Source organism: Mustela putorius, unplaced genomic scaffold, assembly GCF_011764305.1.
Source record: "Mustela putorius furo isolate JIRA1106 unplaced genomic scaffold, ASM1176430v1.1 tig00000813_pilon_pilon_pilon, whole genome shotgun sequence".
NCBI classification, from domain to species: Eukaryota; Metazoa; Chordata; class Mammalia; order Carnivora; family Mustelidae; genus Mustela; species Mustela putorius.
Genome location: NW_025421485.1, coordinates 5,956,942 through 5,971,298, shown reverse-complemented (window position 1 = coordinate 5,971,298; position 14,357 = coordinate 5,956,942). Strand labels below are relative to the sequence as shown.

Sequence of the window (14,357 nt, the reverse complement as noted above, 5' to 3'; positions counted from 1 at the left end):
GCTGAAACTCAGATTCTTCTTCTTCTTTTTTTTTTCTTTTTTTAAAGATTTTATTTATTTGTCAGAGAGTGAGAGCGAGAGAGAGCACAGGCAGACAGAGTGGCAGGCAGAGGCAGAGGGAGAAGCAGGCTCCCTGCCAAGCAAGGAGCCAGATGTGGGACTCGATCCAAGGATTCTGGGATCATGACCTGAGCCAAAGGCATTTGCTTAACCACTGATCCACCCAGGCATTCCATGAAAGATTCTAAGACAAAAACATAGGTATAAATCTTCATGACCTTTGAGCAAGCCATGGTTTCTTACATGTGACATCTAAAGTCCAAATGACAAAAGTAACAAAATTTTAAAATGCTATGCTTCAAAAACCTTTAAAACTATCAAGAAGTCAGGGGGCTTGCCGTCATCTTCAGATAAAGGTGGAACTCTGACTCAAGTCTGTCTGCGCCTTCTACCCCTTGGCCTACTTTATCTTAGCTACGCTAGCTGTCCTGGTTTCCTAGAGGACTACCGCAGCCACTGCTTGCCTCTCCATGCCTTCAGGCGCTGTCCGCTCCGCCTTGAGCGCCCTTTCCTTATTCTCCTCCTCCTCTTGCTTTCGTCTTGAAAACTCCCTCCCTCCAGACTCCTGCGGCTTCTTCCACTTGGCCCTTCACTTCTAGAGTGTTTGTGTTCCTGGTTGGGTCACATTGACGGTTGTGCATTAATTCTTTCTTCATTCGACAGGGCCTGGTTTCTCCAAGGATAGTGGAGATGAGACAGTGTCTCGGGAGATCCTCTGGTGAGGGCGCAGGGAAGGAGCATCGAGGGGAACGTTGGAACTCCCTTCCATTCTCCTCTCTGGCCCGAACAGGCTCTGCATCTTAACTAAATCACTTAGGTTCATCATGTTTCTTCTTCCTGTGTTACAAAATGGAGTGGGTGGAAGCTTCTCAGTAAACAGTTGGCCTGTGAACTCTGTGTTTTGCTCCCCCATTTCCTTATGTCTGCCAGAATTTCCAGTGCTAGTATGGACAGCTCCTTTCCACACTTGGCTTGGGGCTTCAGATATCATCTGTTCAATAGTTGATCACCCACTGGATACCCAGGGTTTCGTTGACAGTCCTTGGCCTTGAGAAGCTGAAGACTAGAGTTTCCAGTTGGGGCAGACTCCGCCAGATTCTCTGCTGGCCAAGGGAACAGTCTGCCCGCCAAGTCTGAGGCAGTTGGGTTTAGTGCTTCAACCCCTCTGCTGGGTCGATGGGTCAGGAAGGGAATATGGTTCAGTACTGTTATGTACCAGGTGTTCGCACGTGTTCTCTTACTCAGGCCTTACTCTAGTTACCATTTTACTGGGTATTGTTTTCCTATTTTCCAAGGAAGAAACTGAGGCAGGGAGCTTACGTAACTTTCCTAAAAGTAAGAGGTAGAAACATTGGGGATTTTTCTTGCCTAAACATGATGCCTTTTCTAACACATCTGTTACCTTTCTTCTGGAGGCTGCTTTTGCTACATCAAGAGCTTCTTGCCATTATCAGGGACTTAAATCTCATAATTAAGTAAAATCCGTAACTTCCAAATGGCTCATTCTTCATCAGCCAGTTGGGGGATGCTGGTTTGACATTTACTTCTCCAGCCTCACAGGTGGCATTAATGAATTCCTGAGTATGAGTTTTATGTCCATTTTTGTTTTGTTTTGTTTTGTTTTTGGTGTGCCGATAGGTGACATTTTGCTAGTTTAAAAAAAAAAAAAAACTCCTTAAGGACAGCTTTTTTAAAACTTGGAATCTGGACAGGATTAAAAACAACTTCTCAACCATTTTTAGGATTCGCAACTTCGGCAGAGTACAGCCTATAGTTTGCACCAGCCTCAGGGAAACAAAGAGCACGGGACCGAGCGGAACGGCAACCTGTACAAGAAGAGTGATGGGTAAGTGACCCTGTGGCTGGAGGTTATGTGCGTGAGGATCTCCTGCGTCCAAAATTGCTCAGCTCTTTTTTTCTCCCCATTTATCTGTAAGGATCCGAAAAGTGTGGCAGAAAAGGAAATGTTCGGTTAAAAACGGTTTCCTGACCATATCCCACGGCACCGTAAGTATTTCTCTTAATCGTGGGCTGCTGCAGTGAGGTGAGGGGGACGCCAGCCCCTGGGCACGGTTTGGCCTTGACAATGCCTTTTAAAGCCCTCCCTGCTTGGGGAGCATATCTGGGGTCCTTCTTGATGTGGGGCACCTGACCCCTGTTGATGCTGCTTCAGCTGGGAGAGCCTTGTGTCCTTGGCTGCCTGACCTGGTTTGGTGGTCTTCGTTTAGATGCCGGTGGCTTCCAGAAACACACAGTCCCCCACTTCCCAGGTGTTTTTGTCTCTGGAAATGGAACATCCCACTTGGGGAGATTCCTACTTTTCCATGAAAGGGGAAGCATTTCAGTAGTCAGTACCCTGAGACTCCGAAATTAAGAAACAGAGATTTCAGTCACATTATTGTAGAAATCTAACACGCTGCGCCCAACCGTAAGACCTTTTTCTGTCATCCTGTGTGTAAGAATCTTTGCAAGAAACAGAAGCCTCTATGTGGGGCCTATTGTTAGACCAATCAGTCTGAATAAAATGATTTCCTAATCTATCTTTCAGACCAGGGATTTTAGCCACAGTCACAAACATAGCCGTTCATACCATGATGCTGTTTCCCACAGTGGCTCAGCTGTGTCCTCACCTTACTGGTAGGAGAGGATCTGAGAAATACCACGTAGGCTGGGAGACATTTTTGACACGGTCTAGAGGCTGCGTTGTTGCTGTTTTGGCGCTGATGAGAACACTGATGGTGGCCGGCATTTCTGTTCCCCAAGCAGGAGGCCTGATACTTTGTGCATTCGAGCAGCCCCAGACCGGTCACGGGATTGGAGATAACCCCGAGTCTTTGTCATCCCCCCATCCCATCCCCATTCCTGCCAGTTCCCACCAGTTCCCCTGGTGACAGGCAGAGCGGGCAGGAGCATAGCTGTAGACAGGTTGTGGCTCAACGTGGGTTCCAGAGAAACGGCTCTTCTCGTGACTCATGTGAGGAAACAGAGGAGAACCCACGTGAGGCAGGAGCTGCAGCCTGGGTTCTGTCCCACTGGGGGCCCCTTCGTTTTCACAGACTCTGCGTGGGGAAGAGAGACCGGGCCATAGCATACGTCCAGTGTCCATAGGTGTATCTTGGGACCTGTGGTCTAGGGATTGAATGTGTCTTTAGCCTGGGCAAATAGAGATCGTGTCTCTTTTCTAAAGACCAGCCTTCACTGGCCTCCTCCGTGGTCATGACATCACTCCCCGGGCTGTGCACTTTGGATCCTGATGTGACGTTCTTTCTGTGTAGACGTATGCCGGAGTGCTGGGGAGGAGTGCTCAGGCCACAGGAGGCCAGTGTATCTAGTCACTGTGCCGCTTTAAAATTAAGACCACAGACTGGATGATGGCCAGGGTCCCTCCCTGCTCCAAATGCCTAATTCTGCGCCCTGCTTTCAAATGATGGCTTTCTACGCAGTTGTTGTTTTAATGCAGGTTCATTGCCTCCATGCAGAAAATTTCACAGACTAAGACCAAGTTTCATTTTGTGCCTGTTTACAGCTCTTAAGTCATTTGGTATATTTGAGTCATTAAAGCATTCTGCTAGACCCAGGGCCTCAGCCTCAGGCAGTGAGCAGTTCTCCCTCTGAGACAAAAGTGAAAACAGGCCTTGGAATCCTTTGCTCGGGTGTGAACTTGGGCTCACAGCACGTGCATTACTTGAGCTTCTCTAGAAGACACAGAGGCTCTGTTTCCTTTAAATGCCGGTGGGTTGCTCCCGTGTCGGGCAGATGAGACAGTTAGAGCCAGCTTTATCAGCGTGCCCACAGCTCACCTTGTCACACAACTTTTGTATTTAACAAAGGCTGTGTGTTTAGTTGGGGGATCCCTCTCGGGAACCTGTGCGCGCCCCATATGACTCACCCTGCCCTTCGCAGCCTGGGCTGGGAGCTGCGGGAGCAGCCGTTGCCTCTGGCCCTTGGCCTGTCCAGGAAAATCAGAGAGTTACTGGAGCAGGAGCTCTGCATACGCCACAGCGCTGTCCTTCTCTCCTCCTTCTGCATTCTGCACACTCTGGAAGGCGGGATCTCCCCCCCGCCCCACCCCGCACACATGCACACACACGCGTGCCACTGCACCCACACGGTGTTCCCGCGCAGCGATGTGAATTCGCCTCTGCCAAGAATGGGGTTTGAGAGATGCCTTTTTGTTTGATTTGGTTTGGATTTGGCTCCTTGTGTAACTTACCTTTGTAGTCAGCATCTCCCTGACTGGCTAATTTACCACTGGGGAAAAGGGCAGTTGTTCACAGACCCGATGGAGTAAATGGGGACCTGGGAGGAGTATCTGGTGCTCAGTGGAGAATCAGGTCTTGACGCAGCGGAAGCACAGGGTGGGTTTGCACGGTTTGGAAAACCAGTTTCTTCCCAGGAAGCTGGCAGCCTTTGCGAAGAAAGACTGTTGTGTTCTGCATTCTAGCAGAGGGACGGTGATAACATCCGGATGAATTCAGTGAAAGCCGTAGTTGGTATTCCCCATTAGCCAAGATTAATTGTGTTTTCTGGCACTGGGAAGAAGGGATCCTTGGGACCAAATTGAGGATCATCTTTGCCAAGTGCATCCCTTTGCCACACCGCCAAAGACTGGGGTCTTTTTAAACTGGAAGAAATGTCTCCTGGTTCTTACGTAGTCTCATTTTTAGTTTAATGATCATTGGACATGAAGAATACATACTTCCTATTTTAAGCTTGAGAAATGGGAAAAAATCGAATAGCATTATTAAAATGAGAGGAGCTCTGATAATCAGTGCCTGGAGTCAAATACAAAAATCTTTCCCGCTCCTTCCTTTCTATGAAGCCAGAGCTTTTCAAATTAAGCTCTCAAAGAGCTCTGGTGTCTGCTGCATTAGGTAGAACTCTTCTGTAGCTGAATTCAGTGATGACACCATTTCCCCCAAATTGCAGCCGGGGAAGGAATTGAAAGGGTAGCATTTTCTCTATTTAAAGATTTCCTCCCCTAGATTTTTCCTCATGGCTTTGGTGTCAGCTGCTCCTTAACCTGGATGGACAAACAACAAACCATTATTCATGTAAAACAGACTGACGTCAAGCAGTATCAGCCGTTCTAAATTTTGGGGACCACTTTCATGCCTTTAGAGTTCTTCCAATTCACATAGAGGCACTGAATATCTCCCCATGCCTTGTGGTGTTTGTACGCTGTGAAGGATAGTCGGTCGTGGATGGTAGGTGTCTTGGTAAGAGTGAGCAGCTCTCCCCGGGGCACGGGAACATGAAGGAGAAGAAGTTAGGGGGCGCTGTGCTGCCTCGCAGCAGTGGAAGGTGTGCACAGGTATGTCCAGGCCCACGCCTCTGCTTTCCACGGAAGGCCAGGAGCTGCAGTGAAGAGCTTGTGCCCTGAGCCTGGGCTGCTTGGCTCATGTGTTGCTCCACTGCCCCCAAACTCTGTAAGGCGCATCCTGTTCACCAGTCTGTCACCAGCCCTGTGTATATACCAGTACCTGTGCCAAGCCTCGGTGGACACCAGCAGTTTGCAAGTAGGACAGCAACGTCTCCTAGATGCATATCCACAATTGTGTGGTCACAGCAGGCGATGGGGAGACACGTGCTTGATGTGGTGAAGTGCGTGGTTGCATCATGGTCTGGTCTCCCGCTTGGCGCTGGAGAAATACATCAGTGTATGGGCTCCGGGATGAGCCAGGTAATTCTGTTGGTGAGGATCCAAAATTGGATTGATGGTACTTTCACTCGGAATTGTTGAAGCTTGCAGGATTGGATAGAGCTTGAAGTCTTTTAATACTGATTTCTGAAGGTCCAAGGGTTCTGTGAGGCGTCGCTGACTACAGAAAATATCCAGTGAATTTCATATAAGAGATGAGCACAGAATGGCCACCGACCAGGAGAGTCTGGTCCACCCTGTTCACCCAACTTCTGCGTATCCCACCTTCCTTTATCAAACCCAAACTGTGCTCGTTACAAGGATCCGTCCTCTTTTAACAGCCTGCGCTCCCGTATGCCTCCTCTGTGAGTTTAGTGGAAAGGGGTCCATACATGAATGAAGGTCCCACAGGTCTGCCAAAATGTGAGCTCTCATGTGTGTTTCTCAACAAATCCCAAATCCAAGCTTTCACATCCTATAAATGCGGCTGGTGGCCATGGTAGGGGCAATAAGAGGTTGAAATATATGGCATTTTGTTTGATCTTTTCGTTCAGCAGCTTAGGAGGTGGGTGAGATAAGCCCATTCATATTTGGAGATTTCTCCAAGATTTCTGAGAGACATTTTACCATTTGCACTTTTTGTTTTCCTAAAATTATCTTATTCTTTGATCTTTGCTTTTTTTGGACTAATTATGGTGGTTTTTGAAATTGCAATAAAATTCCCATTTTGACATCTCTCTGACAAAAACGTATAATGATCTTTTGTTGCCAGTGTGTTGGGGGACTTGGGGGACTTCCGTGAATTAGACGGGTTTTGTTAAAACTCAGGTGACAAATGGTTAGCATTTAGGATTATCAATCTGTTATCCGTTGCGACTTCAAAAAGTAAGGAAAATAATTTCTCTGTCATTTTTGTGCTGTGAGATTCTTTCCTTGGAAGTGAGTGTTTACACTCAGGAAGATACTTCTGAGATCCCCAGAAATTGAGCTGGGTGCCCGAGTCACCCAGCCAGCCATCTGTGTCATCGGTAGGAGTTGGGACAGAATGTCTCTGAGCATTAGCTGTAGAGCATTTTGATCTCAGGGAGCCCACTGCCATCGACCTCAAAGCCAGCATCACTTGTCCCCTGGCTGGGTGGGTGGGGGAGCCACCAAGTGTCCCTCACAAGAAGTGGCAGCTGCCTTCCAGGGGGCTGAGATTTAAGGGAATGCTGTGTCAGGCCTTCCCGCGTAAAGTCTGCCTTCTGCCGGCTGTCTTTGCAAACTAGTGGGAACTCTCCTCTTGCTATATATATACTTTTAAAGATTTTATTTAGAGATTTTATTTTATTTAGAGAGAGAGAGAGAGAACCAAGGCAGGGGGAGGGGCAGAGGGACAAGCCCAGCTGGGCACAGAGCCAGACCTGGAGCTCGATCCCAGGACTGTGCAATCATGACCCAAGCCGAAGGCAGGCCCTTGACAGACTGAGCCAGCCAGGCGCCCCATGTTCGTGCTACATTTTAATGAGAAGCGATGCCCTATGATTTTCCCTCCTTCCCATGCATCTCCCTGTGTCTCTGTCTTAAACAGGCTAACCGGCCTCCTGCGAAGCTCAACCTCTTAACCTGCCAAGTGAAGACCAACCCCGAAGAGAAAAAGTGTTTTGACCTCATTTCACGTAAGTGTGTTTCTCAGGTGCTAGGCCACAGAGAAATGATTTTCAGCTCTCTGCTCAGACATCAGTCCCATTTCAGAGAATTAATTTTCAAGGAGAAATGCCTTCATTTCAAGTGACAGACATGCTTCCTCTTTCTGCTCCTCACTGTTTGCTCGCCGGAACAACCGTCCCGTTGAGGAGCTGACACGGAGGGTGGCCCCGCTCTCCTCGTGGTCTCGTACACTAGGAGATGATACTGGATCTCCTCACTTCACGATGAAAAAGGACCATTCTGTGGTCAGGGCTTCCGTGGTTTGGGTGATGTTCGAAATGCTGGGCAGCTAACATGCTTAGGTCCCAGCAAAAACCTGGAAACTTTCATTTTTGAAATGGTTTGTCTTCCCCACCACAGGATTTGTCTTTCTGCTTCTGTATGCTTCCCCCACCCCCACCCCGTGGTGTACACAGAAGAATTGCTACAGAACCGTCTGTTATGACGAGTGTCTACTTAGCATCTCTAAGAAGCAAGGAAAGGACTCGTGTGTCATAATGGAAACAGGGTTGGCCTTTGCTTGTGGCACTTTCAGGTGGTAGGATTACAGTCTGGGGGAAGGAAGAGGGCAGATCCCCTTTCAAAAGGAGGTCTTAAGGGATTTAGGCACAAGAGTTGTGTTTATAGAGGAAAAGTCTAGACCACGCATTTTCAGAAGGTGAGCACGGTCTTAATTGCCTCAGTATCCAGAGTGCGACGTGGCTGCTTTTTAGGATGTCTGCTGGATTATATTACTGAGGGCCAGGAAGGTACTTCCTCTATGAATTAGTGCTCACAGCCAGCTTAGGAGGGAATTATTACCACCTCCACTTCTCTGGGTGAGGAGCCGGAGGCCCGTGGCCCTGCACCCTCGTAGCCCGCTGTGCTAAGTTGGAGGAGAGCCTTGAGCCGTATGATGTGCAGAAAGGTTTTGGGAATTGTTCCGTCCTTCAGATTCTAGATTAATTTGTAAGATAAAAATGGACCTTATCCTACTTCAACCCCGTGTCCCTCTTCGGTCTCATGAGGGCCACAGATGTGTTTACCCCTCTCTGCCCTCAGATCCTTCATCCAGACGAGAGAGTGGAAACGTGCAGGACTGACTGTAGTTTACAGTGGGATCGAGGGGCACCTGTGTGGCTCTGGGGGTTTTGCGTCTGACTCGATCTCGGCTTAGATCATGATCCCACGGTCAGGAGATCGAGCCTCACATCAGTCTCCACTCAGTGGGGAGTCTACTCGAGATTCTTTCTCTCTCTCTTCCTCTCCCTCTCTAGCCCCCGTGCTCGCTCGCTCTCTAAAATAAATAAATCTTTTTTAAAAAAATAATAAAATGAGGTTGCTCCTGGGGTTACCTGCCTCCAGAGAGTAATCGAGTTGTGTGTGAAGGGAGAGAACTTGATGCCATAAGCTGATGTCGGCAAGTGACTGGGGACCACTTGGAGGCTTTTGGCCGATTCTTCTTCTGAAGCAGTGCCTCATGGTAAGCAGCGTGTCGCCCTTCAAGACCTCAGGGGCACTGAGTAGTTAACGGAGCGTGCCCGAGCTGCACGCACACGGGGAGGCAGAGGCGAACACTTCCCTCCACTTGCCCTGGTCCGTCCAGTGGCCCTGAGGGCCCCCTCCCCTAGTCCGCCACCACCACGAGATACGTTTATTCCACTCTCGTAAACAGCCCCAGAGCACTCCCAGCCTACACGTTTTTAACTACTGCTCAGGCCCTGAGGAGGGTCAGTAGATGGTAAGTGTGCCTCACTCGCTACCAAGCATGAATTATCGCATTCCTTGGACATGTGGGAAGGCGGGCCTGTGTAAATCTGGTTTCGTGTGAACGCTCCGGTGAGCCAGCATTTGCAAAGATCCCATCGGTATTTTGCTCTACTACCTAATGCATAATAAACGTCTTTGGGCAAGGGCTTCCTACCTCTAACGTGCAGAAGGGCTTCCTGATTGGGTTTGAGGTGCTTTTGTAAATTTGCCAGAGTCTGTTGTCTTTCTTTGAAAAAAAGCTCTTGTTTCTTCTTCCCACTGTCCTTCAGTGGGTAGAGTGAATCCCAATCCCACGAATTTTTCATCCTAGTTTTCAAAAGGTGTTACTCTCCTGGGAGTAGCTGTGGCGAAAATGCTTCGTCGCTGTGCTGCGTGGGTTTGGTTGTCACAGAGAAGCCTGAAAGCTGGCCAGGAGTCCTCCAGGGAGACACTGCCAAGTGGTGAAGACAATTTCTTGAACGTCCGGAGAAGTTTGGGGCTCAGGGTCATGTCATGACTCGGGAAATGAGGCTGTCACCCTCTCTGTTCCTCCCCTGCCTGCTGGCCAGGCTAGTAGGACATGTAACACAAAGATGTGTTTGAGCTCTTGAGATGTTTGGGTGGTTGGGGAAATAAAAGTCCAGCGGCACGTTGGGCAATGAGGAAGATATTTTAGCTGTGGTCTCTCGGGCCCCCAGAGTCCCCCTCCCCCAGGGATGCCATCCCGAAATGACCCGGAAGAGTAAGGGACTGACAGCTGGGTTCAGTTGGTTCCCTGCAGGGCCCTCCGTCACCGTGCTTTCCCCCAGCAGGCATTCCCCACTCGGAGCCAGCTCTGACTGGGCCTGGGCTCCTCAAGGAGGGTGCTTCTGGGGCAAGGCTGGCCCATCAGGAGCTTGTCCAGCTCTGTTGCCCTCAGATTGACCCCCCCCCTGCTTTGCAAATTCAAGTCCTGTGCCAGTCTTCAGTCACGCAGTCACGCTTGGCAGGATGGAAGGTGCAGGAGAATTTGGAGGTGACCTAGGTCAGCGCCTTGAATAGGACGGGCCCACTGGGAGCCAGTGTCTTTCCAGGTCCACGCACTGGGTCTGTGGCCGGTTGGAGCTCGAGCCTCAGGGAAAGAGGCAACCCTTCCTGGCCCCCAGCTACCATCTCCTCTTGCCTTTTCTTCTCTCAGAGTTGAAGCTGCTGGAAACTGGTCTTGAGTTCAGGAGCATCTCGAGAGTGTCTATAGGAGGGAGTTCTCACTTGGGAGTTTTCACAGGCCATTCCCTCGCTCCTCACTGGTCAGAATATAGCATTGGTCAGAGGAAATGGGCTGCCTCCCTGGCCGCCTTGACTCTCCTCCTTGAGCTGTGCCCTTCTGGTGGGGAGACAACTCAGTGAGAGGACACGCCCCCTGGCCCTACCCGCCACCAGCACAGCTTTCCAAGAACTCTTAGACCCACTCGGCGTGAGGTGTGGCTCTGCCCCTCCGGGTCCCGCCTCTGGATGAGGCCGTTCCCATCAGGGCAGGAGGTGGGAGAGGAGGAACCTTGCTCCCTCTTTCCAGCATTGGCACTTCCACCTGCCTCAGCCTCTAACATCCGAATCCTGAGATTCAGTTCATTTTTCTGAACTCGAATCTGTTAAGTCCGGTCCCTCTCCCTTAGTGCCAGAAAAGGGTGGAACTGGGTGGGAAGAAGCGAATCGGACCATCAGTCAAAAAACCCTGGTCCTCCGCTGCTGGCTGCGTTCGTCTTTGCCGCTTTCCCTCCATGGGCCTCGGTGACCCTCCAGCCAGCTTGCCCGAGCCGCGCTCGGAGCCAGCCTGCTCCCAGGGCTGTGAAGACCACCGCTGGAAGACTGACTGAGCTCCTTCAGAGGGGCCCGGAGGGTTCTGTGTGTCCCCAGGAACAGTTGCTGCTCTGCTCTCTGGAGAAGTTGGGTCTTCTCTCTTTTTTCATTCTGTTTGATTTTAAATTTAATTTTCCTTTTTGTCTTGGACTGACCTCCCAGCCCCCCATGGCTTGTCTAGTAGCGCACAATTCGTGTTACCAGCTATGGTTACCTCGTGGAAACCCGGAAATTAACATCGCAGATGCTGTTCACGAGGGTTCTCATTGGCCTTTCCACGGTGCTCTGGGACTCCCTGAGGGTCCCGCCGTCCGTTTTCACCTCCTCTTTGTACAGGCTGAAGCAGTGTCAGAGCCTGCTCTGGCCTTCCATAATCTTGGTACTTGTTTTGAAGAAGGTTGATGGGTTTTTTGGTCAAATGTCCCTCAACGTGGGTTTCCCTGATGCTTGCCCAGAGTTGGACTGAGTTTCTGCCTTTTTGGCAGGAATAGCACATCCCATGCCACTTGTCTTTGCTCCGTGCACCGGGGTCAGCAGTCTGGCCCGGCCGTGTAGACACGGCTGTGTTTGCACACGGCTGTGTGTGAGCTGAAGATCTCGTGTCCCGTTTTTGCTGGGCCGTTCCTCCTGCTGCTGGGCCCTGTAACACAGCCTCCTTCAGCCTGCTGGAACTTTCTAAGAAGGCCAGAAAACTTCTCAGATACTCAGGCGGGAAGGCTTTTATTATTCAAAGGGCTGTAACAGTTACTTCCGAAGGGGCTGCTTCGTAGCAGGCTTTTGAAAAGCTGTTGATGGTTTCCATCCTTGAATAGCTGTAGTTTGGGGGAACTGAAGTGGAGGGTGGGGCAGACTTGTGAATTGGGATGACAAAGCCATGATCCCTGAGAGCAAGGGCAAGCAAGGCATGGAAGGACTCAAGGGAGGCCTCACCGGGAGCTGCTGTTACTCCTGAGGTTAATTATAAACCGCTTCCTCTGGGAGTTGTGTGCAGATTACCATGCGGCTCACAACTGACCAACTCCTCTTGCCGCGCAGATGACCGGACGTACCACTTCCAAGCAGAGGACGAGCAAGAATGTCAAATGTAAGTTCCTTGGAGGTGGGCCTTGGGGCCGGGACCTCATAGTCCTTGGGGATTTAACACAGCATCTCTATTACTTTTCTAGATGGATGTCTGTGCTTCAGAACAGCAAAGAAGAAGCTTTAAACAATGCATTTAAGGGGGATGACAATACCGGGGAAAATAACATCGTCCAGGAACTGACAAAGGAGATCATCTCCGAAGTGCAGAGGATGACGGGCAATGACGTGTGTTGCGACTGTGGGGCCCCAGGTGACACCCGTCCTCCTCCCTCCCCCCAGCTCTGGGATAGTCACATGTCATTCTGATTCACAGGGCGCGTGGCTGCATGCTGGGCTGTGTGCAGACGGTGGAGGGGAGTGTGGGAAGACACCTGCTCCGGCCCCGCCAAGCAGGGCCGCGCAAAGATGGCCCGATGGCGCTGAAAAGATTTAAACCTTTTTGAGAAATGAAAACGGAAGCACAGAGGCGGGTGAAACCAAGGTCATCCGCTCATTGTATTGGCTGCGCGGCCATGTCGGGGCGGCTTTTCCTGGGATTTACTACCCCCTCCCTTTGTGCTACTTTGTGGAACTTGTGCAGCAGCTTTGAGCCTCTGTCTCGTCTGTGGCTCCGGGAGAGCCACTTTGTTTTTTGGGTCTGGGTTTTCCTGTATGGAAGACGACGGACCCAGTGTGGAGTGTCTTCGGGTCCTTTGCAGGTGCCACGTCCTGTGAAATGAGATGTTTCTTTCTGCATTGCGATGAAGCCTCTCTGGGGCTTCATTTTTTTAACTGACATAGAGCATCCTCATAGATTTTAATAGCTAGCTTTGTAAAAGCTTACGGAGTGGATTTCTTCTGATTAAGACGGAATGGTGCTGGGAGGTCAGGGAGCTTTGGAATAGCTGTTTCTGGACAGCTACAAAATGAGAAAGATCATGGAACGGTCAGTTACCTTTTCATTCATCGCATTCTATGAAAGTTCTTACAAAAAAATGAACACAACAAAAATAGAGCGGGCAGTTGAGAATTGCCGGGAGGTTCTGTTGCCCCGAAAGCCATATATCTCGGGGTAGTTTGAGGAACTCCCTCAGGGTCAGAGACCCAGTAAAAATTACGTTTTGGCAAGAGATGAGGCCAAGAGTGGTAAGTAGTGAATCGTGCTTTTTCTTAAGAAAAGATGAGGACGGTGCTGCACTTGGACATTGAAAACGCTCCCATAAACAAGTCAAAGCTTTGTACATTTCTCTTTGCAAATGCTGAGACAAGACAGCTGACATGAAACTCCATATAAAGCTGTCGAAACGCACTCCTACCTGCGGAGAGGGTGTACAGCCGATAGAGTAGGAGGGAAAACACAGATGCCCAGGAGTATTTCCTAATGGATACAATGTTTTATAACTTGAACATTTACAAACAGTACTTGACAATAATCTGGTGACCCAGGTTATGCTGTTTCCCTGCTGTGAGTTTCCAAGGGCAGCAGGCCGTTTCAAAGAGAATGGTACTTTCAGGTTCTGATGATGTGCTCGAGTAGGTTTTATTTTGAATGCCCCATTTGCAATCTAGCTTTCATCTGTCGAGCACATCTTGAGTGTCTACTGTGTAGCCAGCGCTTAGTAGGATGCCTCAGTGGGTACGTAGCTGCTCCAAGAAGCACAGTGACCAGAGGCCAGCATGGCCTTGGGCCTCAGGACAGGTGGGGCTGCGGTCTGGTCCCGCACACCCTCTAGCAAGGCTTTTCTTGTCGAACCCTCTGAAGACACCTGTCCTGGTCACCCGCTGGTGCTTTTGTACTTGCTAAATGAGTTCTGTCAGTATCTGTAATTTCTGAAGCTCTTGCGATCAGAACTCCTCCTGCTGCCCCCAGTATGCTGAGCACGGAGTATGGCATCAGCACGTAGTAGGTGTTCTCCATCATTACTGTTAGAATTTTGCGAAGAGACAAATTTTAAATCTGTTCCCCATCCAGCCCTAGACTGTGGTGTTTTTTTAAATTTCCCCTTTGCTAGTCTGACAGAGGTTGGCGATGGGCGTGGTTGGTGTTCAGGAGAGCCCTCAAAGGCCCGTGCCCCGTAGAGGGCGCTGTGTGCCGTGTGTTCTTCTACCTGACAGCTGTCACCTGGAAGTTCTTAATGAATGGAAGGGTGGACAAGGTGGGCGCAGAATGAGTACAGAAATGAAGGAATGGGAAGAAGAGGGAGAGCAGACGTGCACATGTGGGCATTGTGTGTGAGTCGGTGCTAGTGCAGAGTGAATGGCGACTGAGAGCTCCCGCTGGGTCGAGGATTGACTAGCTCATGCCCAAACTCCACATGCAGTAACTCTACAGGAAAAATGT

General features: G+C 50.0%; 1 protein-coding gene across 8 annotated transcripts in view; it reads left to right on the top strand.

Moving 5' to 3' along the window:
- ASAP2 (ArfGAP with SH3 domain, ankyrin repeat and PH domain 2) overlaps positions 1-14,357 on the top strand; it is a 166,805-nt gene that overhangs the window by 116,314 nt on the left and 36,134 nt on the right. For all 8 annotated transcript variants that reach the window (XM_045084889.1, XM_045084890.1, XM_045084891.1 and 5 more), the window contains 5 exons: positions 1,803-1,906; positions 1,998-2,067; positions 7,272-7,359; positions 11,990-12,038; positions 12,121-12,287. In XM_045084889.1, coding sequence (XP_044940824.1) covers positions 1,803-1,906; positions 1,998-2,067; positions 7,272-7,359; positions 11,990-12,038; positions 12,121-12,287 — 478 coding nt within the window. The remainder of the gene's footprint in view (positions 1-1,802; positions 1,907-1,997; positions 2,068-7,271; positions 7,360-11,989; positions 12,039-12,120; positions 12,288-14,357) is intronic.